At 43.4% G+C, this 26,748-nt stretch overlaps 1 protein-coding gene across 1 annotated transcript in view; it reads left to right on the top strand.

The window, feature by feature from the left end:
* Positions 1 to 26,748, top strand: part of wdr27 (WD repeat domain 27) — a 671,431-nt gene that overhangs the window by 94,564 nt on the left and 550,119 nt on the right. The window contains exons 17-18 of the mRNA XM_069930793.1: positions 5,630 to 5,763; positions 17,326 to 17,423. Of these exons, the coding sequence (XP_069786894.1) occupies positions 5,630 to 5,763; positions 17,326 to 17,423 (232 nt within the window). The remainder of the gene's footprint in view (positions 1 to 5,629; positions 5,764 to 17,325; positions 17,424 to 26,748) is intronic.

Genomic DNA, 26,748 nt, shown 5'->3' with positions numbered 1-26,748 from the left:
CAGCTGGCATCTCATTTCACACTCCCTCGACTCTGCGTGAAGTTCCTCCAATGTTCCCTTCAAACTTTCCACTTTCACCCTTAACCCATGTCCTCTAGTTTTATCTCTCCTAACCTCAGTGGGAAGAAGCCTGCTTGCATTTATTCTATCTACATCCATCATAATTTTGCATACCTCTATCAAATCCTCTCTCATTCCTCTAAACTCCAGGGAATAAAGATCCAATCTGTTAAATCATTCCCTGTAACTCAGTTGTTGAAGTCCCAGCAACATCCTTATAAATATCCTCCTCACTCTTTCAATCTTATTAATATCCTTCCTGTAGTTAAGTGACCAAAACTGAACACATTACTCCAAATTTGGCCTCATTATTATCTTGTACACCTTCACCATAACATCCCAACTCCTATACTCAATACATTGATTTTGAGGTCAATGTGCCAAAAGCTCTCTTTATGAACCTTTCTACTTGTGACACCACTTTCAGGGAATTATTCCCAAACCTCTCTGATCTACCACACTCCACAGCATCCTACTGTTAATCGTACATGTACTACCTTGATTGTCCTACCAAAATACAACACTTCACACTTGTCTGCATTAAATCACATCTGCCATTTCTTTTTGCGTATTTTAGTTTTGATTTTACAGAACTCATGCATTTCAAAGAACACAGGAGAACATTCGTCCCCTTTTACAGAGTATCATCTGCCATTTTGCAGACCATTTTTCCAGCTGTCCTTTGTAAACTTTGAAAGCCTTCCTTGCTGTCCACTACACCTCCAATCTTTATTTCATCTGCAAATTTGTGGATCTAATTCTCTGCATTTTCATTTTGTCCCTTGTGATACGAGCCCAGAGTACCCCAAAACCCGACAGCAATAGAAATTCACCAAGACAAATGGTTACTTAAACAAAGGTTGCTTTTAATTATCTTTAAACATTAAGACAGGATCAAACTTTAACTTATTACTATTAACTTAACCCCCTTCTCATTCTAAGCACACATGTATGTAATGTGTATAAAGTTCAGGAAAGTTCTTTGCTTTAATAGTCCAGTCATTCACTTCTTGAAGTTCACCAGTATCAGGCAATTCTTATATTGTGCATAGAATTTAACATTTTTGAATTTTCACCAGGCTCTGGTGCTTAAAGTTAAATAGTTACTGCTCAGGAAGTTTCTTGTTGGATTCAGAGAGATATTTGTTGCTCATTGGACACACACAAACTGATTTCCTCTGATCAGTCACTTCAGTATCTTGCCAAAGAAACTTATCCCATCATAGGTTTTCCAAATGATGACCTCTTCTTCCAGGTAACCACAGAGTTCCTCTTGTTTCCCTTGTTTCAGGAGAAACACTCTAGCCAGCCATTTCCTCTTGTAAGGGCTAGAAGGGTTTTGAACAGGCTGAACTCAGAACTCAAAACCCATCTTCAAAATGGGGTTTTCAACAAACCTTCCAGCTTGCCATGTTGCAGCCTCAAAAGCGACTGCAGAACTGACTTCTCTCTCTCTCGCTCTCTCTAAGAGAAATCCTGTTTTTTTTTCTTTTCTCTCTGCTTGTGAAAACCAGAACCCCTCTCAAAGCTCCAAACCCAACCCTTGAAAGATCATTATCAGCACTTGAGCATGGTCAAGTTCCATTTTTTTGGAAATTATTTCCAAAGCAGTTCCATCATTTGTGAAGTCATGGAGCCTGAATGTCTGGCTTCAGCAAAGCTCTTGCATTTTAAATGAGATGTGAAGTGTCAGAATCTGTTTGTGAAGTGACCTCCACTAAACCCCCCACAATCTTTCTTTCTTTTTCAATCTTTTTATTATTATTATAATTTATAGACACATACAGTTCAAAGAGATATAAAAAAAATACATAGTAAGTAATGAATTAATACAGAGATATTAAACAATAATATTACAGAATAAAAATATATCATAAAAAAAAAATTTTTGATCAGTTTAGGGTGTGAACTATCTCTTAAAAAAAAGATATAATTAATAACAATATATGAAAAAAAGAGAAAAAAAAACCCAAAAAAGAAGAAAAAACAAATCTGAATTAAAAAAAACTTAAAAAAAAAAACCTACAGATATAGCTAAACCACGCCGATCACTCCGATCTCATCTTACAGCCCAATTATCATGCATAATCATAGAAAGAAAACAGAGCCAGATCAACTCACCACAAATGAAAATATTGAATAAATGGTCGCCAGGTTAACTCAAACTTAGAAGGGGATTCATAGACAGAGTTTCTAATTTTCTCTAAATTTAAACATAGTATAGTTTGGGTAAACCATTGGAAAACAGTGGGAGGATTTACCTCTTTCCAATTTAATAGTATAGATCTTCTAGCCATTAGTGTAAGAAAAGCAATCATACGATCCGCAGGAAGAGATAAATAAGTCAAATCTATCATAGGTAATCCAAAAATTGCAGTAATGGAATGTGGTTGTAAATCAATATTCAAAACAGTAGATATAATGGAAAAAATTTCCTTCCAATAATTCTGTAAAGAGGGACAGGACCAAAACATATGTGTAAGGGAAGCTATTTCCAATTGACATTTATCACATATAGGATCGATATGAGAATAAAAGCGATGGAGTTTATCTTTAGACACAATCTAAAGATAACCCCCCACAATCTATCTCTTTTAAAAACATATTTATATATAATACAATATAAAATGTAACCCGTAACACTTAATATCCTTTGGCTCTTAATATACCTTTCAAATCACTAGGATTTTTTTTTTCACCTTGTCTGCCAAAGCAACCTCTTCTTCTTTAAGCCTTCCTGATTTACCTCATAACTTTTTTTCTTGTATTTTTTAACACTACTCAAGCACCTCATTTGCTTCTTGTTCCAAAATCTTTTTAATCATAGCCCCAATATTCCCTTGAGAACCAAAGTTCCTTACGCCTGTTAACTTTGCCTTTAATCCTTATAGGAACATACATGCTCTGTTCTCTCAAAATTTCACCTTTGAATGTCTTCCACTGAGAGAGCACTTTATTGTCAGAAAATAACCTTGTCCAATTCACACATTTTAAATCCTTTATTATTTCCTCAATATTGGCCTTTCTCCACTTCAGAATCTCAACCTGAGGATCAGACTTATCCTTATCCATAATTATTTTGAAACTAATGACATTATGATCACTGAACATGCTTTTTTCACCTGTCTCGACTCATTCTCTAATAGGAGATCCAGTATTGTACTCTCTCCAGTTCGTACCTCAATATATTGCTTAGGAACATGGAACTAAACAGCACAGGCTCTTCGGCCCATGATATTGCACCGAACTAAAAATACCGACTCCAAAAAACCAAACCTGTAGCATGCACACTACCATGAAGTGTGGGAAGAATGACATACACCCAAGAAATAAAAGTCTGGTTTATTGCACTGGAAACTTTGCTACTGTTCTCTCCATGTAAATGGAGCTAGCGGTGGTTTTATTTAAAAATTCCACCACTGTGAGGTATTATGAGCTCCTGTTTTAGTAAAATGGGATTATCACTGTAAGGGATAATATAGACAGGAGGAACTGAATGGTTACAGTTAACATTTAACATTTCACACAAGCACCACCACAAGTCACAGCCTACTGGCAATTTGATACATAGTAAGAACTAAGGGAAGATTTGTTACAGTCTGTTCCAGATTTGATACATTTGCAAAGACATTGTCATTTGAGAGACTGGTGCCGGGGCCTTGGAAACTTTGTGGATTTCACCCAGTTCGATCCTTTCATACAAAAGGACCAGGGTTGTTATGACCACTGCTCATGTGGATGGACATTTCTTCAAAGGCAACGCAAGGAGTTTTCGTGAGTTTGTACCAGCCACAACTCCAGTTCATCATTAATTCTGGGCATCAAATTTCAAAGGCCTAGACCTGAACACTGAATTTAAAAGATAGAACTTTGAAGTAACTTTCTAGATTTTGGTCTGGACTGTAAATTATTTGCTTCTATCTCTCACGCACACACATAGTCAGGGATAGATTTAGCGTTAAGGATAGTTTAAGAGTTAAGACTATAGTTTAATAAGAGTAAGAAATAAAATTAGTGTTTTAAAATTAAACACTGTCCGCACCTAAGATGCTGGCACCTATAATAGATAGCAACCAAGAGTGGCTGCAAGTTCTGGGAAGCAGAGGATTGCTGTAGGGTACCAGAAAATCGGGAGAACAACCCCTGTTTTGAGAAGGAGAAGCAGAATAGATGACCCATGGGACGATAACCATGGCAGCAGTGACCACGGCAGCGGACCGGTGAGAAGTGAAAGAAACACTGTTGTTGACGTTTGGTGAGGAGCTCACGCAATCTGTGGGCTGCTGGTAACTGCGGTCAAGGGATTCACACAGGGCTGAAGACTGACTGAAGGGGAAGCCAGGTATCAGAACTCGGATGTGAGAATGTGCCGATGGCGCTGAAAAGTTCCTGATCATGTTGGAGCTCAGGATGCTAATTATTTTGTCTGGACCCCCTGTGGGGGATGTGGAGGCGAATTCCATAGATATTCGGTGACTCCGAAGAATTCTTTTCCTTCTCTTTCCCTGACTGCGAGGCGCTTCAGTTAATTTCTGCCAATGGCGAATCTGTCTGCTTAACAGCAGATGTATTCAAATTCTGTGTTAATATGGCACTGTCATATCTTGAATTTATTGTTTCAGCCTTCACCACCACCTCAGGCCATGCATTCCAGGTACCCACAAATTTCAGTGTGTAAAAAAAAAAAGTTTATCCCCTGATGTCTCCCTGAACTTTCTTCCCTTTCTACAGATGTCCTCTGGTGTTTGCTACTCCAGCTGTGGGGGGAAAAAAACGTGCTGGCTGCCTACATTATCTATGCCTCTTGTAGACCTATATCAAGTCACTTCTCGTCTCTCTTTGCTCCAAAGAGAAAATCCCTAACTCTGCTAACCTTGCCTCATAGGACATATTTTCCAATCTTGGCAACATCCTGGTAAATCTTCTCTGCACCCTTTTAATTGCCTCCACATCCTTCCTGTAATGTGGTGACCAGAAATGAACACAGTAATCCAAGTATGGTCTCACCAGAGATTTATAGATTTACTCTACCTCACGACACTTGAACTCAATTCCCCGACTAATGAAGCCCAGCCTACCATAGACATTCTTAACTATCCAATCAACCTTTGCAACAACCTGAAGAGATCTATGTATTTGGACCTAAAAGTTCTTCTGTTTTTTTCACACTGTTAAGTATCCTAACATTAACCATGTACTCTGCTTCCAAAATGCATCACCTTACACTTATCCAGATTGAACATCATCTGCCATTTTTCTGCTCAACTTTCCTGAACACATTTGACAAACTATAAGCCATCCAGCCCTTTTATAGTTATGGGTCCCAGTCAATTTTGTGGAAAGTTAAAATCACCTACTATCACAATTTTTGCAGAGCATTGGGTAGTCTAGAATACAACCCCATTAAATCCTTTCCCATTCCTCAACTCCACTCATAGCCCCTATAGACAAGCCCTCTATCTCTGGGTTATTGTAACCAAATCATTTTCATCACTTAATCCCATGCTGATGGGATTTCTTAATTCTGTGTTTCAATGTTATATAAAAAAATTTTTTTTTTGTTTCTTAGGGGTCTGAGGCACTTTCAAAGCCAGCACGATCAGCTCAATTCTATTATATGGACACATTTCTGTTGTTCTCATCAGGATCAGAGTTTCAACTGCACAGATACCATTTGGATACAAGCAGGGATGACATTAAAAGGCGAGTTTGCTTTGAAATTTGTAAGAAGTTATGAATATTGATGTTAATGTAGTGTTGATGTAGGCAGTATAGTAGTCCTGCATAACATGTCCTCATTACATTGGTCTGATATGAAAATTATAATTCCAAAAAGAATTTCCTTTCTTTTAAATATTCTGCCCCTGAAATAATATTTTTGCCCTTTCATGATGAAATTTTAGTGAACCTGTGACCTGCTCTTTCTCTGTCTGGGGTTTTCTTGATCTCAGGGCTATCGTTCATGCTCAGTATTTTTGCTTCTCGTAGGCTGTGTCATTGATGGATATAATGCCAAAGAGACCTTGAAATTCTCTAACCTCAGTGTTGGGTGGAGTGGTGTTGGTGCAGGGAGAATGGGGTTCATGGGCAGCAAATGAAAGAGGAAAAGAGAAGGGCTGAAGGTACAAGTTGATGGAATTGTTGGGCATAATACTGGATCATGAAACTGCTGGGAATCTGAATCAGTAGCAGAGAATTATGAAAGCAGGAGAAGAAACACGACTGAGGGGAGAAACAACTAACCTTTCAGGTCAAGGATTCTTCATCAGAATCTGGAAAGTGTGAAAAGCTGTGTGTTTTCAGTTGCAGAGAGGGAGGATGGAAAGAGTAAAGGCTACGTATGTGATAAGGTGCAGACCAAATTGGTCAAGATAATTTAAATGCTGAAAGTTAGAGGCTGAAGAGAAATTAAAAAATAATTAAAACAAAGGAACAGCCGATTTATAGAAAGAGGAAAATGATAGTTTCCGAGACGTTAAATTCTATATATTAATTTTTGTGGATTGTGACATATTTTGTCAGAAGATGAGGAGCTATTCCTTCAATTTGCATTGGGTATCAATAAAGCAATGTAGTAAGGTTTTTAATTTAAAAAAATTTAATTTGGACATACAGCACGGTAACAGGCTCTTCTGGCCCTTGAGCCCATGGCACCCAGATACCCTGATTAACCTCCAACCCTATGAGTCTTGAAGGGTGGGAGGAAACTGGAACACCCGGAGGAAACCCTTGCAGACACGAGAAGTATGTATAAACTCCTTGCAGGCAGTGCTGGATTCGAACCCTAGTTTCTGATGCTGCGATAGCATTGCACTTAACAGCTACACTAATCATGAAAACCAAGAAGGCAGAGTGGGAGGTAGGGTGGGGAATTAAAGTCTGAATCTATCCTAGTTCTTTGATCCTTCTCTGGTCGTGAAAGTGCACAATTACTTCTGCTTCAAAATCTGAGGAAATTTGGTATGCCTCCATTTCTTATAGGTGCACCATAGACAGTATCATGTCAGATTGCATCATTGCTTGTTATGGAAACTGCTCTACCCAAGATTGTAAGAACCCGCAGAGAATTGTGAACACAGTTCAGGCCATCATGTAAACCAACCACTTCTTCATCAGATCAGGTTGATTCAATTTGCAGGTGACTGGAAATTCAGGTTCTTTCATGTGGACAGAGATTGATAGATTAACAATAGGCCCTTTCGAATTGCCAAGTAAAATGGGGTTAGCCGTGCTATTTTCAGGGTTAGTGCCACAGTTACACAGCAGTTCGAAAGGGTTCAACCGGGTCAACCCCGTCAGAACCCAACCAGGTCCCTGACCTACCTCAGAAGTATTCAGGGAACCCCATTAAACTTACCTAGGTCTTGTCCACGGCGAAGTCGGCACTTGTGTGTGGGTGCCACCGGCCAGCTAGCATCTGAACATCCAGCAGTACTTCCGGTGAGTGTGTGATGTGTCATTGTGGGGCTGGAATTCCCCCTTAAATTGCCGGGTTGGTGACTTAATGGGTAGATCCCCCTGTGATTTGAAAGATGCTTCCAACTCCGTTGCCCCAGTAATCGCACCCAGATTCCAGGAGGCCTGCCCCGGTGCTGCAATTTGAAAGGGGCTAATGTAGAGACCCCACTAGTTGAGTAATGAATGTAAATTACTCAGTCAAAAGAAGTTCAATTGAATTGTTGCTTCACCTGGAAGCCAAGTTTGGGCCCCTAAATAATGAAAAGAGATAAACTACTGGGCATTGCATCTCCCATGGTTGTAGGGGAAATGCTGTGCAAAGGGAAGTGCTGGTGGAAATGGAACTATGAACCAAGGGGTTGCAGAGGGAACAGTACTTTTGAATACTGAAGGGGAAGATTTGTTTGGTGGTGGAATCCCATTGAAAACTGAATAAACTGTGGATCATGGTGCTTTGATTACAATACAAGAAAGAACAGCAGGAGTATATAATTCAATCCTTCACATCTGCTTTGTCATTCTCGGGTCATGATTTACCTGAAGAATATTTTCCACACGAGTCCCAGATCCCTTAATTCCCTTAATGTCCAGAAATTAATCCACCTCTGTTTTGTATAAACTTATTGAGCCATCGTGGTCCTCTGGGATAGAAATCCCAAAGGTTTATCAGACTTTGATGAAGAAATATCTTCATCCTTAAAGTGTGTTGATATATGAAGTTGAACTAGCAAATCATGAGGACCAAATCAATTGTCCAAAATCAGTAAAGAACTCTTGACCATTGATAATTTTGCTTGATGTTAGTCAAAAGCACTTCTCAAGTCAAGAGATGTGAAAACATTTCATAAAATTGATAAGTACTAGTGGAAGATACTTCAGCTCTTGGAGTTAATTTCAGTCCATTTGGTACTCCACCAGGATTTACATAGAGACAAACAGCATGGAACAGGCCCTTCTGGCTCACGATCCCATGCCACTCAATTACACCCATTTGGTACGTTTGAAGGGGTGGGAGGAAACCCATGCTGACATGGAGAGAACATCCAAACTCCTTACAGATAGTGCCAGATTCGAACCCTTGTCACTGTCACTGCAATAGCATTGTTCTAACTGTTATGTTAACCATGCTGCCCTTTTGTATCTGGAGAACTTCACAATGATGAGAATATGAGATAGCTTGAACTTTCACATATATTGCAAAAAAGTATTCTTTTTTAATATATATCAAGCTTTCCTTAAGAGAAAAAAAGTCCCAACACACAACATGGTTGAGAAAAATCCAATAGCAAAATACTACAGATGCTTAAAATCTGGAATAAAACAAAATTCTGATCAAACAGGATTTTGATTCAGGGAGCTTTCCTCTCCTTACTTTCAGATAGAAGATAATTTCCTCAATTGACTTTCTTATCTAATCTCAGATCCAAACTGAAAATGTTTCAAAAAATGTTGAGAGGAACTGGACTCCAAATAAGAATTCAGTATTGTCAAGGCAAATGATCCTTGGCTCACAGGTAAAGGCCAGGTTTTGCTGAGGGAGGTTTGGAATTCCCACATTATGCATTAATGCCTAATCAAGAAAACACAAAAAAGGAAGAAGCTACCTGAACTCATTTGGCAAAATGCTGTGCAGGAAATCGTCTCTTATAAGATCACATAGGTGGACCAGAACAAGCCCTGCCAATAAAAACAGCCAAGGAAACCTTTGACAGATGGCATAGTCATATCCCCAGATTTTCCAACATTTTGCACGCCCTTCACATTCAGAAGCTTCCAAAATCATCAAAAATGAAACAAAAAAACTTGAAAAAATATTTAAACATAAATGTTAAGAAATTAAATCGAGACAGATGATTTATATAATCATGAGAGGCATAGATAAAGTCATAGCCTTGAGTTCCAGGGTAGGCCAATCTAAAAGCAGGGGGAAGAGATTTAAGATGAGAGGGGAAAGATATAAAGGGACCTGAGGGTCATTTTCTTCACATACAGGGCAGAGGGTATTTGGAGTAAGATGCAGAGAAAGTAGTAGAAGTGGGGACAATTGTAACACTCAAAAGGGGTTTGGATAGGTACATGGATGAGGAAGGTTTAGAGGGATATGGCTGAGCACAGGTAAATGGAATGAGCTTGGTTCCAATTGTGGCATGACAAAGATGGTTGATGAAGATAATTGATGTGTTGTCAAACACTTAACTAAAGTCTATGTATAAGGTCCCTCATATAGGCTGATTCAGAAGGTTCAGATGCTTGGGATTCATGGTAAGTTGATACTTTTGATATGGAACTTGCTGGGCCATAGAAGACAGTTGGTAGTCGTGGAAAGCTATTATTCTGGCTAGAGACCTGGACCAGTGATGGAGATCTGGATCAAGCTTCCGATGCAAACTTTTACGCTGGTCCTGGTGGCCTATGCACCCTACCTCCGGAGCCCAACAGGGCTGAGCCTCCAATATGAGGTCTCACCAGGCAGCCTACAGAACCGAGCTTGCTTTGCGATCACTCACCTTGGCCCCCTCACTCTCCCCTTCCTCTCTCTGACTTCCTCCTTTCCATTCCTCCCTTAGATCCCTCCAACCATCATCTTCCTAATCCTCCTTCCCTCCACCCCACTATCCCCTACTCCAGTTCCTGCCTTGTCTTTATCATGCCTTTCGAACTTCTCCTCTGAGGAGAGTCCTCGCCTCAGTAGAGGCCTCACCTTTGTCCCTCTTCACCCACATCTCATCGAGTTCAGCGCAGGCCATGATGCTGAAATCATCTTCCATCAGCTCTGTCTTCGTGCCTCCTACTTCCACCTGGATTCTCCACTCACCATTTAGACCCCTTCTCCTGCCTTAAATCTTCTTCCTCGTTTCAGCCTACAACTGCTACCAAGTCATCCATCGTTTTGACTTTTCTCCCTTCACTTACTCTAATCTCACCCCCCGCGGAATTCTCTGCCCTCCATTCTCTCCGCTGAAACCAGATGACAGCTTTCATGCATCCCTTCCTAATTACCCCTTGAACAAGATCCCACCAGAAAATATCAAGCCAGCATCTCAGGCATTATACCTGACCTCATCACTTCTGGTCATCTCCCTTCTGTGGCTTCTAATCTTATTGTTTTCTAACCCTGCAATGCTTGGACCACTTTCTACCCAAGATCCACAAACCTAATAGTCCAAATTGACCTGTTATTTCTGCATGCTCCTACCCATCCGCTTCCCTTGACTCCATTTTCACCCCGGTCCAGTCGATCACCACTTACAACAGCAATACTTCACATGACCATCATCACTTCCACAACTTATAGTTCTCTAAACTCGACTGCCTCATCTTCACTGTGGACAACCAATCAGTATACACCTTCGGCCCTCATACTGAAGGCCATTAATTTCTTACTCGACAACCGACCAAACCTGCCCTCTCCACTACCACCCTCCTCCAGCTGGCAGAACCTGTTCTCACTCAAAATAACTTTGACTCATCCCACTTTCTCCAAGACAAAGGTATAGTGTTGTGTGCCCTCAAGGGCCCCAGCTATGCCTGCCATTTTGTTGGCTATGAGGAGCAATCCATGTCACAAGTCTACACAGGCATGACTCCTCAACTCTTCCTCTGCTACATTGGTGCTACTTAACGCACCCATGATGATCTCGTTGACTTTATTCACTTTGCTGCCAACTATCACCCCATCATGAAATTCACTTGTTCCAGCTCGAGCAACACTTCTCTTTCTCAATCTTTCTGAGTCCATCTCAGGAAACAAACTCTGAATAGAGATTTTCTACAAAGCCAGTAACTCCCAGAGCTATCTTGACTACATCTCTTCTCATCCCGTCCACTGTAAGGAATCTATTCCTTTCTTGCAGTTCCTTCGTCTTTGAAGCATCTGCTCCTTCCATGTAGGGTCTTCTGAGATGTATCTTCTTCATAAATTGTGGCTTACCCTCCAATACCATCAACTCGGCTCTCATCTGCATATCCTGCACATCTATCCTGGCCTCCTCTGCCCTCAGATGCAAGAAGGACATGATTCCCCTGGTCCTCATCTACCACTCCAGCAGTGTCTGTATCCATCATATCATCCTCTGCCATTTTGGGCACTTACTATGCAATTCCACCACAAAATTTGCTTTCCACACGGCCATTCCCTCCATCCCTCCCTGGTCAACTTCTCCCTTTCCACCAATGTCCCCTTAGTACCTACCTGTGACCACAAGAAATATTACACTTGCACCCACATCTCCTCCCTCACTACCAGTCGTGATCCCAAACAATTCTTCGAAGTAAAGCAACACTTCACTTGTGAATCTGGAGGGGTTATCTACTGCACCCATTGATCCCATTGTGGCCTTCTCTACATCGAGAGACTGGTTGGCATCTGGGATATTGCTTCATTGAGCACCTTCGCTCAGTCTGCTACTCTGGTGGGGATCCCCCAATGACAACCAATTTCAATTCTCCACCCCATGCCCATGGCCACATGTCTATCCATGGTCTCATACACTGCCAGACTGAGACCATCTGCACATTGGAGAATCAAACCTCGTATTTTGTCGGGGCACCCTCCAACAAGATGGCATCGATGTCTCTGGTTTCCGTTAGGCTCCCTTCCCCACCCCACTGTTTCTCCCCTTCCCTATCCCTATGTCACCTTTCCTCGAGTTCTCTCTCTCTCTCTCTCTCTCATTCTCACTCTCACTCTCTCTCTCTCTCTCCTTCTCACTCTCACTCTCTCTCTCTCTCTCTCTCTCTCTCTCTCTCTCTCCTTTCCTCCAGCTTTGCATTCTCAGAGCCAACCTCTCACCTGATAAATTCTCACTTTCCCTCTCCTGTCCTACTATTCATGTCCAATTATGGCCTGTGCTCCTCCCACTAGCCATTCTTTCCTCCTCCCCTAGCCTTTTTTATTTAGGTGCCTGGCTGTTTTTTTTAACTCGTACCTTGAAGAAGGGCTCAGGCTTGAAACTTCAGTAATATACCTTTACCTCCTATGGACGCTGCTTGACTTGCTGAGTTTCTCCAGCATGTTTGTGTTTTTACTTCAACCACAGCATCTGCAGACTCTCATATTTCAGTCTAATGGTATTGATGTTTGATTGATCAAATACTGATATTTGATTTCTTTAAATAAATGAAAAAGTGTGTGGGTTGGTTAGTAACTTTACAGATCACACAAAGATTGGTGGAATTATGGACAGTAGAAGGCTATCAAAGATTACAATGGGATATAGACCATTTACAGATATGAACAGAGAAATGGCAAAAGGACTATAATGCAGACAAGTGTGAGCTAAGCAAGCAATATAAACAAATAAAAAGTATTATTGTGCAGAGGGATCTGATGGGGGTGGGGGGGGGGGGGGGGGGCGGGAAGGTCCATAGTTAATTGAAAATGGCCATGCCACAAGGTTGGTATATATAAAAAAAACATATGGTAGGCCTCAATTCATTGGGTGGGATTTTGAGTTTAAAAGTAAGTCTGATGGAATGGCAGAATAGAGTTTAATAATGTTTAAAATGAACATTATAAAATAAAAATGCAGTATACAAATGAATTTCTTTGTAATAAGATTACCTGTGTTAAGTGTGGTCACTTGTTGCCACTGTGCATCTGTGGCGCTTAACGCATTCATGCACACAAAAACTGCTACATTTAAAAATTTTGAGAGTCTGGATTCTTGGGTGGTTCAGATTTCTGGCAACTAGATTTTTGGACTTTTACTGTAGGTTTAAAAAATATTTTCTTTGGCTTGGCTTCGCGGATGAAGATTTATGGAGGGGTCTGTCCACGTCAGCTGCAGGCTCGTTGGTGACTGACAAGTCCGATGCGGGACAGGCAGGCACGGTTGCAGCGGTTGCAAGGGAAAATTGGTGGGTTGGTGTTGGGTGTTGGGTTTTTCCTCCTTTGTCTTTTGTCAGTGAGGTGGGCTCTGCAGTCTTCTTCCAAGGAGGTTGCTGCCCGCAAAGTTTAAAATTGTGCTCCTCACCCTTCCCCTCACCCCCCCCCCCCCAGTGGTTAGTTGGCCAAGCACACAATAAGCAGTCTCAAGCAAATGGCAAATTCACTTATCTGGCATCTACCAATACGCTGGATGCTAGAGGTTTTACTGTACATCATACCTTCATTCATTTATTTTGTTATCTCCATAAAAAAACTCAATTAGGCTCATGAAGCCACCACCTTCAACCCACAAAGCTTTGCTGGCTATTCTGGAGAAGACTATAGTTCTCTAAAGCTTGAAAATCCTGTCCTGGAGAATCCTCTCGCATAGTTTTCCCACCCCTGATGCAAGATTCACTGGTGTATAATTCCCAGGATTCTCCCCGGTACCTTTTTTAAACAAGGGGGCCACATTTGGCAGTCTCCAATTCCCAGTAGCCAAGGAGGCTGCAAAGATAATTGAAAATGCCATAGCAATTTCTTTGCTCCATTCCCATAGCAACTTGGGGTATTTCTTGTCTGGTCCCAGGGTCTTATCAATCCTAATGTTTTTAAGAAAATCCAGCACTTCCTCTTTCTTGATCTCAACATGGTCAAGTACATAAGCTTATTCTAATCTGACCTCACCTTGACTGAGATCTTTTTCTCTGGTGAATACTGAAGCAAAATATTAATTTGCATCCTTCCCAACCTCCAGGGCCTTGTTGCTTCCTTTAACCTTAACGATCTGGAAGTAGGGGTGGAGAATTGGATAAGCAAGTTTGCGGATGATACAAAGATTGGTGGTGTTGTGGACAATGAGGAAGATTACCGTAGATTAAAAGGTGATTTAGGAAGGCTGGAGGTGTGGGCTGAGAAATGGCTGATGGAATTTAATACAGATAAGTGTGAGGTATTACATTTTTGGAAAGGGAAATCTAAATAGGTCATATGCATTAAATGGTAGGCTATTGAGATGTGCAGAGCAACAAAGGGATTTAGGAATTGTGGTAAATAGTACCCTCAAGGCTGATACTCAGGTAGATGGTGTGGTGAAGAAGGCATTTGGAATGTTGGCCTTCATAAATCGGAGTATTGAATTCAAGAGTAGGGAGGTTATGATGAAATTGTACAAGGCATTGGTGAGGCCAAATATGGAGTACTGTGTACAGTTTTGGTCACCCAATTATAGGAAAGATATAAACCAAATAGAGAGAGTGCAGAGAAGGTTCACGAGAATGTTGACAGGATTTCAAGGTTTGAGTTACAGGGAAAGATTGTGCAGACTGGGGCTTTTTTCTCTGGAGCGTAGAAGATTGAGAGGGGACTTGATAGAGGTTGTTAAGATTTTAAAAGGGACAGACAGAGTAAACGTGGATAGGCTTTTTCAATTAAGAGTGGGGGAGATTCAAACTAAAGGGCATGGTTTAAGATTGAAGGGGGAAAATTATAAGGGGAACATGAAGGGAAATTTCTTTACGCAAAGGGTGGTAGGGATGTGGAATGAGCTTCCGACAGATGTGGTCGAGGTGGGATCATTGGTTACATTTAAGGAAAGACTGGATCGTTACATGGATAGGAGAGGACTGGAGAGGTATGGACCGGGTGCTGGTCAGTGGGACTAGGAGGGTGGGGATTTGTTACGGCATGGACTAGTAGGGCCGAACTGGCCTGTTCTGTGCTGTAAGTGGTTATATGGTTATGGTATAAGATGCCCATGGACTGTCTGAATGACGCACTATACCCATGTCCTCCATTTTACGGAACTCCTCTGTTGAGATTCATGGCTTGTCTAGAGATAGTCTGTGTACCCTGGCATGCAGCGGTGCTCCTCTCGTGTGATATGATGCTGGACCATATGCTTAGCCATAACAGCAGAGAACTGCAGGGTGACTTTGTAGAAATTCTGCCAAGATCTTTTCATACTTGTTCGAGGAGAAAGTTACTGAGTGCAAATGGGATGCCAGCAGAGTGGCCTGACATAAGATGAGCAATTCAAATGTTTGGAGTTAACCAACCACTTTCCCTTTAGGTCTACTAATAGAGAGTTAGCTCGTAGGAAATATGCACCTAGCAGAGGTTGTGATACACCAGCCAACATGAATGTCCATACAAATTGATGAGGGCCGATTTCAAGTGTAATAGTCTGGACCCCATATGTTCTAATATTGCTTTTGTTAGCAGCTGTAAGGGATGCTCCAGACTTTCCATTACAGATGTCCCGGCCCAGAGGAGGCAAAACACTGATCTCTGCTCCTGTGTCTACCAGGAAACGCCGACCTGAATGCTGGTCCCATAAGTAGAGGAGGTTGTCTCGATGGTCGGCCACCACAGACACTAGCGACGACCGATCTGGGCATTTCCATGGTTTGAGCAAGGCGGGTGTCAACAGTGGGCCGCAGAACCCCAAGTCTGATCATAGTAACACCAGTGGTCCTTATTTGGACTGTTGTCCACGGTTATTGTCACTGCCCTACGTCCTGGTGCACTGACTCATCAAGTGCTCTGGTGTGGTGTCTCAACTAAATCCAAGGTGGCTCCGTCATGTTGTTTTGCGCACCAGAGGATATCAGAATAGGGTGCCAATTCATGGGGTCATCAGAATTGTCATTTGCCAGGAGCAGACGAATGTCCTCGGGCATCTGCTCAAAAAGCAGATAGGGCCTGTGGCTGTCCATTACCGCCAGCATTTCATTCGTAAGGGCAGATGGTGTTCGGTCGCCCAGGCCATCCATTCGTAACAGCCTTGCTGCCTGATCGTGGTGGGACATCGCAAATGTGCAAATCAGTAGTGCCTTAATGGCATCATACCTGTTATTCTCATGGGGTTGATTTCCAGCCATGTCCGGTCCAATGTACCGACCTTGTAATAGTACTTGGTGGAGTCCATTGTGATCTTATGAACATGGAACTGGGCTTTTGCCTGCTGAAACCAGACCACAAGCTGCAAAGTCCAAAAGGTAGGCAGTTGGAACACAGTCATTCAGGAAAGAGCAGCCCTTTGCCCCAACTCGTCCATGCTGACCAAGGTGGCATTCCGTGCACCTCTCATTTGGTTGCCTTTTGCACAAATCCTTTTAAATCCATCCTTTCCGTGTACATCTTATCTAAATGCCCTTTGAATTTCAAATGTGCAACTGCACCTTTAGCTTCCTGTCAACTTGTTGCAGCTGCAAATAATCCTATGAGTGAAAAAGTTGACCCCAAGTTTCTTCTTAAATCTATCCCCTTCCAAGAATTCTAAAAATCGTTCATTTTGGAGAAAGAAAATGTTGAGGAGAACATTCATTTTATGCATGCTGCTCAGGATGGTCACGTACCTCTGTAAGGTCACGTACCTCTAAGGTCACGTACCTCTGTAAGGTCACGTACCTCTGTAAGGTCACGTACCTCTAAGGTCACGTACCTCTGCAAGGTCACTTACCTCTGCAAGGTCACGTACCTCTGTAAGGTCACATACCTCTGCAAGATCACGTACCTCTAAGGTCACGTACCTCTTTTCATTGGCAGTGAGAAAAAAAGATGAATGTTACAGAACTTTGGCCCAAGGTTATTTCTTATACATTTAATGCCCAAATGACCTCTGAGATGGTTAGGGGTCTGGGCTACTGCGTTAAACAGGCACAATGTTTATGAATGCCACGCCTGCAAATCCACGCCTGGATCTTAGTATTGGTCGTGACCATTAACAAACAGGTACAATTTCCTCTCAGGGTGAAGAGCACTTGCAGCACATTCCTCTCGATCCTTCCTCCCTTTCACAATTGGCCTGAGAGGTACTGCCAGTGAAATCTTCTCGAGGTATGGGTGCCAAATTTTACATTTTATGAACTGAGGGAGGTGTTGTACCTTTTTTTAAAGAACACCCTGTTTACTAAGAACAAACCTTTTTTATTTAGTTATAAAAAGAAGAGCAAGAGCAAGTTGGTTGGCAAGTTCAAGATGGCTGGCACACAGGAAATCAGTTGCCTCTCTGCAGTGAATGACTTCTACTCCTGTATCCTTTTGCTGCTCATACAATGTTTATATTGATTCATTTTATTATGAGCAAATTTGTGTACCACTCAGACTTCTTTGTTTTATATTAAAAAATCTGAAATTAAATCTCATGCATCAAAAACCAATATTTCTGCACTGTTCAGTATTCTATCAAGAGGAATAGAATGAAGAGAAGTCATGAAATATAGCTTTTACAAAACTTTTTGGCTGCTTTAGGTTTCTATATAGTTGCCAAAGTAAATAATTTAAGGCCAGATTTTCTTTGCCTCAAGTCTAATGTATACCATGGGTGTTTACTCCAGTTTCATCAATAGAGAAAACATGTGCTTGGACCATGAATTTTTTTCAGAAAGAAAGCAAATTTTGTGGGCTGCATTTTTGTTGACTATTTTTAGCAAAGAATTCAAGATAAATTTAAAGAAGTATTGCTTTAAATTACTTATTTGCAAATTACTTCTTGATAATATACTGAACAAAAGAAAATGTACTCCAGTACCTAATATCTCTGGCTTTGACTTGTATTGGAAGCCATGATGGCCAAAAATCTTTCTGAATAAGAGTGTAACAGGACTATAAGACTTAGGAGCAGAATTCGGTCATTCAACCCGTCAAATTTTTCCCCCCCTTTCAAATCATGGCTAATGTACTTTTGTTTTCAACTGCATTCGCTTACCTTCTCACCATTACCTTTAACACCCTTACTAATCAATAACCTGTCAACCTCTGCTTAAAAAAATACCCAACAACAGCCTCCGCAGCAGAATATGGCAACAAATTCTGTCTAAGAAATTACCCTTCATCTCTGTTGTAAAAGGACATCCTTTCATTCTGAGGCTGTGCTTGCAAGTCCTAAACTCTCCGACTACTGGAACATCATCTTCACTTCCACTCTATCTAGCCCTTTCAATATTTAGTAAGGCACGAAAGTTTGCAGTGATTGAAGTAATACACAATGTTGGAGAAATTCAGTAGGTCAGCAGGCCTCGTGTACTGTCAAAGCAAGACCACCTAATTTTCCGTCTGAGCACTCTAACTGGATGGCAATAATATTCTGTTAACCTACTTTCCATTCTCCCTTTCTTTCCCATCCCTCTGTCTTTTCTCCAACTCTTCATCCTCTTTCTTCTCCATTTACTGAGCTATCCCCCCTCCACTTGTTTGCTGCTGTGCCCTCCTTCCTTTATTCACCTATTATCTCCTTCCTCTGGGACTATGCTCCTCTCCTGCCCCTCTCCCCCCAGCATTTTGTTAAGGCGCCTGCCTACATTTTGCTCATACCTTGATGAAGGGCTCAAGCTTGAAATGTTAATTATGTATCTTTGCTATATCAATGCCACTGTTCGACCTGCTGAGTTTCTCCAGCATTGTTTTTCCTTTCAATATATAGTATATTTTGATGAGGATTCTTCCACCCCCCCACCCCCCCCCACAACCATTCCTTCTAAACTCCAGCAAATACAGACTGAGTTATCAAACACTGCTCTTATGTTAACACTCTCATTCCTAGGATCATGCTCGTAAACTTCCTGCGGACCTTCTTCAATGCAAGCACATCTTTCCTTAAATATGGTGGCTAAAACTGCTCAACTTCATTCTCATTAAGCAATCCTCAAGCTTTCTGGCACGTCGATGATCCTGCCATTTTTTTAAAGATCTGCCTTCATTGAAAATGGGGCAAAATAATACTTGTACTTGGCAATGAAATTACTTTTGAAATGCAGGCCAGACTGCCAATTTCGAATATTGACGTGTGTTGTGTTTTGTGTTGGTGGATTTGGACAGAAATGTTTAATAGGATACTGGAAGGATTTCTGATTTGATTTGAGTAGCGTTGGTTTTCAACAGAAAGGTGGTGAAATGCCGTGGCCTATTTTCTTCTGTTGTTGAGGTAAGAGGAAAAGTTTCCCCGATGTGACCACAAATAGGTAAAGTGTCCTATCAGCACTGGATCTCGGGTTGTGTATAAAAAAAAATCGAGTGCCATTTATGTTTATATTTTTCCTCATGAAAGTCATTTTTAAGGCCTTAAAATAATAGAACATAATATAAATTGGGAAAAAGACTGATGAGGGAAAAAAAAGCAAACTCACAACAAGATCAAATTTCCAGAATAAATTCTATTGAGCTTTAATTGGAAACACTAGAAATATGACGATATCCAGTAAATAAAATAGTACACACTCTTAAATATCGTAGTTAAATTGACCAGATAATTTGATATTTTAATTTAAGGCAGCATCCTGACTTACTGTTGAGTCCCATTCCCATAAATATAATATTTCAATCAGAATTCAATTTGTCTAAATAAACAATGTATCTATCATTCAAAATCCAGAGCTGCTATGTATAATTTTAGATTGCAGGGTCAAGTTGGCAGAAAATTGTGTCAATGTGTCAAAGGAAGGATTCTTAAGAGGCTAAAAGCAGAGGAGCTGCAGGAATGTATGGACATCAAACTGAGGCACATGAAATATTTTAAACACAAATCATATCTACAGCATAAAAGCCCATTTGTCCCCTTGCATCTGTATAGTGTCTGTCAAAGAGGATTTTAATTAGTTCTTTTCCCTGATTTTTATCTTCACATCCTGACGATTATCTTGCATTGTGTCATCATCAAATTCCGTTTTGAAAGCTACTGTTGAATATGTTCCACTAGTCCATCAGGCAGATATTGACCATTTGTTGCTGAAATGGTTATTTTTCTAATCATTTAATTTAACTACTGGCATTTATTCCATGCAGAGCATTCATGATTTTTAACGTATCTTTCAAATTTCCTCTTGGTCCAGGGGTGACTGGATCACTCTTCAAATGAGCTGGCACAGCCATGATGAGGAAAATACATCCTGTGTTATATAATTCTGATTCCTCTTGGCCTTCATTTCTCTAAAACAAGTCCGGTATCCGTGCCTTTAATTCCATATTCTTGGAAATTCTCCAAATGTTTTATGCCCTTCCTGAAGTGTGATGCCAAGAATTTGATATAGTGATACAGCTACAAAATTCTTGTGGGTTTGACAGGGTAAATGCAGGAATGATGTTTCCTCTGGCTGGGATGTTTGGAACCAGTGGTTTCAGTCTCAAAATAAGAGATTTGCTGTGAAGGGCAGAGATGAGGAAAAATTTCTTTTCCCAGTCAGAGGTAAATCTTTAGCATTCTCTACAACTAGGGTCGTGGACCTCAGTTGTTGACTAGATTCAAGACTTAAGCTCAATAGTTTTGGAGGTATTGTGGGATTCAAGGGATATGGATGGGCACTGAAAAATGCTCCTGAGTCGTAAAGTTCACACCATTATAAGGTGGAGCAATTGCACTGGGTCAACCCCACTGCCCAGCCTTCTCTCCATAACCTAGGATGCCCTAGCTAATCAGGAACCTATCAATCTCTGCCTTAAATACGCCAGGTGACTTGGCCTCCATGGATTACCTGTGGAAACAAATTACACAGATTCACCGACCTCTGGCTAAAGAAATCCCTTGAATTCTGTAGTTGTGCCCTCTTGTCCTAGACTCTCCCACCAAGGGAAACAATCTTTCTACATCTACTCTCTCCACGCCTTTCAACATTCAAAATGATTCAGTGAGATCCCTCTCATTCTCCTAAATACAGGGCAAGGACTGTTTAATGCTCCCATTGAGTGAAAAGGCTATACAGAAGCAAGAGCAAATAAAAGTAAAACAGGGATGTGGCCCAGTGTAGGATTGGGGTTTTGAGGCTTTAGCAGGAAAAGGTGAAGCAGTTAAGGCCATGTAAGGATAGTTTAAAAAAAAAATTATAGATAGCGGGAATGGCAGCCAGGGCAGAGACTTAGTCCTCTTATGGAATGTGGATAGTCAAGGATGCCAACTATCCCTGACAATTTCATCTGTGAGGTCCATACAACTGCGGCTTCTTGCAGACCATGTTAGGAATTGGAGCTGGAGCTAGTTGATGTTTGGATCATTTGGAAGACTGACAGGATGATTGACAGGAGTTACAGGGACAAAATCACACCTAGGAGACAGGAGGGACCTAGCTGGGTAACAGTCAGGAGAGGAAAGGGGTGCAGACAGTGCAAGTTAGCCCTGTGGCCATTCCCCTCAACAACACGTATATTCCTTGGATACTGCTGAGGGGGGGCAACCTAACTGGGCAAGGCAGCAACCAGATCAATAGCACTATGGTTGGCTCTGAACTCAGAGGGAAGGGTGGTCAGGCAGAATGATAGTCATAGGGGACTCGATAGTTTGGCGAACAAATAGGAGATTCTTTGGCTGCAAAAGAAACTTCAGGATAGTATGTTGCCTTCCGAGTGCTCTAGTCCAGAATGTCTCTGAGTGGGTGCAGAATATTCTCTAGGGTGAGGGTGGACAGCCAGAGGTTATGGTACACATTGGTACCAATGACATAGGCAGAAATGGGGTAGAGGTCCTGCAAAATAAGTTTAGGGAGTGAGGAAAGGCGCTAAAGAGCAGGACCTCCAAAATGGCTATCTCTGGATTACTCATGGCACTATGAGCTAGGGAAGATCAGAAAAATTAGTGGCTAGGGAAGTGTGCAAGAGGTAGGTTTCATGTTCTTGGATCATTGGAATCTTTGCTGGGAAAGGGGTGACTTGTACAAGTTAGACAGGTGGCACCTAAACTTGAGAACTCGAACAAATATCCTAGCAAGGAGGTTTGATTATGCTGTTGGAGGGGTGAGTTTAAACTAGATTCGCAGGTTGGAACCAAAGTGAAGAGGCAGAAGAAGAGGTGGTGCACAAATAGGGACAGCTGGTAGGGAGTTGAGTGGAAGGGCAAGCAGATGGGGCAATATTGCAGCTATGGGGTGGCGTTGCAATGCAACTGGGACATAGAGTCAAATGTAACAAATAAAGAACTAAAGGTTTTGTATTTAAATGCAAGCATCATGAGGAATAAAGTGGATGACCTTGTAGTACAGCTACAGTTTGGCAAGAATGATGTTACCATCACGGAATCGTGGCTAAGGGATTAATGTCATTGGGAGCTCAATGTCCAAGTTTACACAGTATACTGAAAGGATGGGCATGTAAGCAGAGGGGGAAGCATGGCTCTGTTGGTAAGAAATAGCATTAAATCGCAAGAAAGAGGTGATTATAGGATCAGAAGATATAGAATCATTGTGGGTTGAGTTAAGAAATGGGAAGAGTAAAAATACAGTTTGTTATTTACAGGCCTGGCAAACAGAAGCCAGGATGTGGACAACAAATTGCAACAGCAGATAGAAAAGGCGTGTCAGAAGGGCATTATTATGGTAATCATGGAGATTTTAACATGCAAGTAGATTGGGAAAACTAGGTTGGGATTGGATTTCAAGAGAGAGAATTCTAGGAAGCCTACAAAATGGCTTTTTAGATCAGCTTGTTGATGAGCGGACAAGGGGATTGGCTGTACTGGATTGGATGATGTGTCATGCAACAGAGGTGATTAGAGAGCTCAAAGTAAAATAACCATTGGGGGTCAGTGATCACAATATGATTGAGTTCAATTTGAGATTTAGTGAGGAGAAATTAAAGTCAGATGTGTCGGTATTTTAATGGAGAAAAGGAAATTATAGTGGCATATGAGAGGAACTGGCAAATTGTGGTTTGGAAAGGGTCACTGGTAGATGGCAGAGCAGCAATGGATGGAGTTTCTGCAACAAACGTGGAAGGTGCAGGATAAATACATACTTGTGGTGACCCACCTGCCAGCAAGTGTACTGGTGCCCAAAATGGGCTTGAGACCTTCTCTTATAATACTTAACCAATACACCTGCATTAGAATAAACAGTTTAAAGGACAAAAATGCAATATTGTGCTTGAGCAAACTTCATTTGCATAAATATATAAACCTTAAAACATTTTACTTTATTTTCAGTCACATTCTTTGAAAACATTTAAATGTCGTTGAAGTTTACAGATAGTCTCTGATTGGTGCAACTCTTACTAAGCAGGGATAAGGAGACACTTCAGAGAATCTCCCCAGTGGCGAGCAGCATTAACCAGTTCTTCAACCTGGGTGATGACAAAAACACAACCAAGGCACACCACTGGCTGGATATTTGCTTCCATCTTCACTACAGGTTTATGTTACTTCAGAGAACATTTACATAATGTTTGGGACAAAGATACTTTTTTCTTATTTTTTTGCCCTTGTGCTCCACAGTTTTAAATTTGTAATCAAACAATTCATAAATGATTAAAGTCCACATTCCAGATTTTATTCAAGGTTATTTGTATAAGTTTTCGTTTGACCATGCAGAAATTAAAGCACTTTTTATATATAGTTCCCCCATTCAGGGCACCATAATGTTTGGGACATTTGACTTCATAGGTGTTTGTGAGTAATCAGGTATGTTTAATTACTTCAATGATGCAGATATAAGAGAGCTAGTCGGTAAAGGAATCTCCAAGGGACTGGTCGGCCAAGGAATCTCCAAGGGACTGGTCGGCCAAGGAATCTCCAAGGGACTGGTCGGTCAAGGAATCTCCAAGGGACTGGTCGGCCAAGGAATCTCCAAGGGACTGGTCGGCCAAGGAATCTCCAAGGGACTGGTCGGCCAAGGAATCTCCAAGGGACTGGTCGGCCAAGGAATCTCCAAGGGACTGGTCGGCCAAGGAATCTCCAAGGGACTGGTCGGCCAAGGAATCTCTAAGGGACTGGTCGGCAAAGGAGGCCAAGGAATCTCCAAGGGGCCGGTCGGCCAAGGAATCTCCAAGGGGCCGGTCGGCCAAGGAATCTCCAAGGGTCTGGTCGGCCAAGGAATCTCCAAGGGACCGGTCGGCCAAGGAATCTCCAAGGGACCGGTCGGGCAAGGAATCTCCAAGGGACTGGTCGGCCAAGGAATCTCCAAGGGTCTGGTCGGCCAAGGAATCTCCAAGGGACCGGTCGGCCAAGGAATCTCCAAGGGATCGGTCGGCCAAGGAATCTCCAAGGGACTGGTCGGCCAAGGAATCTCCAAGGAATCTCCAAGGGACCGGTCGGCCAGGGAATCTCAAAGGGACCGGTCGGCCAAGGAATCTCAAAGGGACCGGTCGGCCAAGGAATCTCCAAGGGATCGGTCGGCCAAGGAATCTCTAAGGGTCTGGTCGGCCAAGGAATCTCCAAGGGACCGGTCGGCCAAGGAATCTCCAAGGGATCGGTCGGCCAAGGAATCTCCAAGGGACTGGTCGGCCAAGGAATCTCCAAGGAATCTCCAAGGGACTTGTCGGCCAAGGAATCTCCAAGGGACTGGTCGGCCAAGGAATCTCCAAGGGACCGGTCGGCCAAGGAATCTCCAAGGGACCGGTCGGCCAAGGAATCTCCAAGGGACCGGTCGGCCAAGGAATCTCCAAGGGACCGGTCGGCCAAGGAATCTCCAAGGGACCGGTCGGCCAGGGAATCTCAAAGGGACCGGTCGGCCAAGGAATCTCAAAGGGACCGGTCGGCCAAGGAATCTCCAAGGGATCGGTCGGCCAAGGAATCTCCAAGGGTCTGGTCGGCCAAGGAATCTCCAAGGGATCGGTCGGCCAAGGAATCTCCAAGGGACCGGTCGGGCAAGGAATCTCCAAGGGACTGGTCGGCCAAGGAATCGCCATGGGACTGGTCGGCCAAGGAATCTCCAAGGGACTGGTCGGCCAAGGAATCTCCAAGGGTCTGGTCGGCCAAGGAATCTCCAAGGGACCGGTCGGCCAAGGAATCTCCAAGGGATCGGTCGGCCAAGGAATCTCCAAGGGACTGGTCGACCAAGGAATCTCCAAGGGAATGGTCGGCCAAGGAATCTCCAAGGAATCTCCAAGGGACTTGTCTACCAAGGAATCTCCAAGGGACTGGTCGGCCAAGGAATCTCCAAAGGACCGGTCGGCTAAGGAATCTCCAATGGACCGGTCGGCCAAGGAATCTCCAAGGGACCGGTCGGCCAAGGAATCTCCAAGGGACCGGTCGGCCAAGGAATCTCCAAGGGACCGGTCGGCCAAGGAATCTCCAAGGGACCGGTCGGCCAAGGAATCTCCAAGGGACCGGTTGGCCAAGGAAATCCAAGGGACCGGTCGGCCAAGGAATATCCAAGGGGCCGGTCGGCCAAGGAATCTCCAAGGGGCCGGTCGGCCAAGGAATCTCCATGGGGCAGGTCGGCCGGGGAATCTCCAAGGGGCCGGTCGGCCGGGGAATCTCCAAGGGACCGTTCGGCCGGTGAATCTCCAAGGGACCGTTCGGCCGGGGAATCTCCAAGCGACTGGTCGGCCGGGGAATCTCCAAGGGACTGGTCGGCCGGGGAATCTCCAAGGGACTGGTCGGCCGGGGAATCTCCAAGGGGCTGGTCGGCCGGGGAATCTCCAAGGGGCTGGTCGGCCGGGGAATCTCCAAGGGGCTGGTCGGCCGGGGAATCTCCAAAGGGCTGGTCGGCCGGGGAAACTCCAAGGGGCTGGTCGGCCGGGGAATCTCCAAGGGGCTGGTCGGCCGGGGAATCTCCAAGGGGCTGGTCGGCCGGGGAATCTCCAAGGGACTGGTCGGCCGGGGAATCTCCAAGGGACTGGTCGGCCAAGGGATCTCCAAGGGACTGGTCGGCCAAGGTACTGGTCGGCCAAGGAATCTCCAAGGGACTTGTCGGCCAAGGAATCACCAAGGGACTTGTCGGCCAAGGAATCTCCAAGGAACTGGTCGGCCAAGGAATCTCCAAAGGACTGGTCGGCCAAGGAATCTCCAATGGACCGGTCGGCCAAGGAATCTCCAAGGGACCGGTCGGCCAAGGAATCTCCAAGGGACCGGTCGGCCAAGGAATCTCCAAGGGACCGGTCGGCCAAGGAATCTCCAATTGACCGGTTGGCCAAGGAAATCCAAAGGACTGGTCGGCCAAGGAATCTCCAAGGTACCGGTCGACCAAGGAATCTCCAAGGGGCCGGTCGACCAAGGAATCTCCAAGGGGCCGGTTGGCCAAGGAATCTCCAAGGGGCAGGTCGGCCAAGGAATCTCCAAGGAATCTCCAAGTGACTTGTCGGCCAAGGAATCTCCAAGGGACTGGTCGGCCAAGGAATCTCCAAGGGACCGGTCGGCCAAGGAATCTCCAATGGACCGGTCGGCCAAGGAATCTCCAAGGGACCGGTCGGCCAAGGAATCTCCAAGGGACCGGTCGGCCAAGGAATCTCCAAGGGACCGGTCGGCCAGGGAATCTCCAAGGGACCGGTCGGCCAAGGAATCTCCAAGGGATCGGTCGGCCAAGGAATCTCCAAGGGTCTGGTCAGCCAAGGAATCTCCAAGGGACCGGTCGGCCAAGGAATCTCCAAGGGACCGGTCGGGCAAGGAATCTCCAAGGGACTGGTCGGCCAAGGAATCGCCATGGGACTGGTCGGCCAAGGAA

Source organism: Narcine bancroftii, chromosome 4 (assembly GCF_036971445.1).
Source record: "Narcine bancroftii isolate sNarBan1 chromosome 4, sNarBan1.hap1, whole genome shotgun sequence".
Lineage (NCBI taxonomy): Eukaryota > Metazoa > Chordata > Chondrichthyes > Torpediniformes > Narcinidae > Narcine > Narcine bancroftii.
The sequence above is the reverse complement of the archived record's forward strand: the minus strand, read 5'-3'. Positions and strand labels throughout refer to the sequence as shown.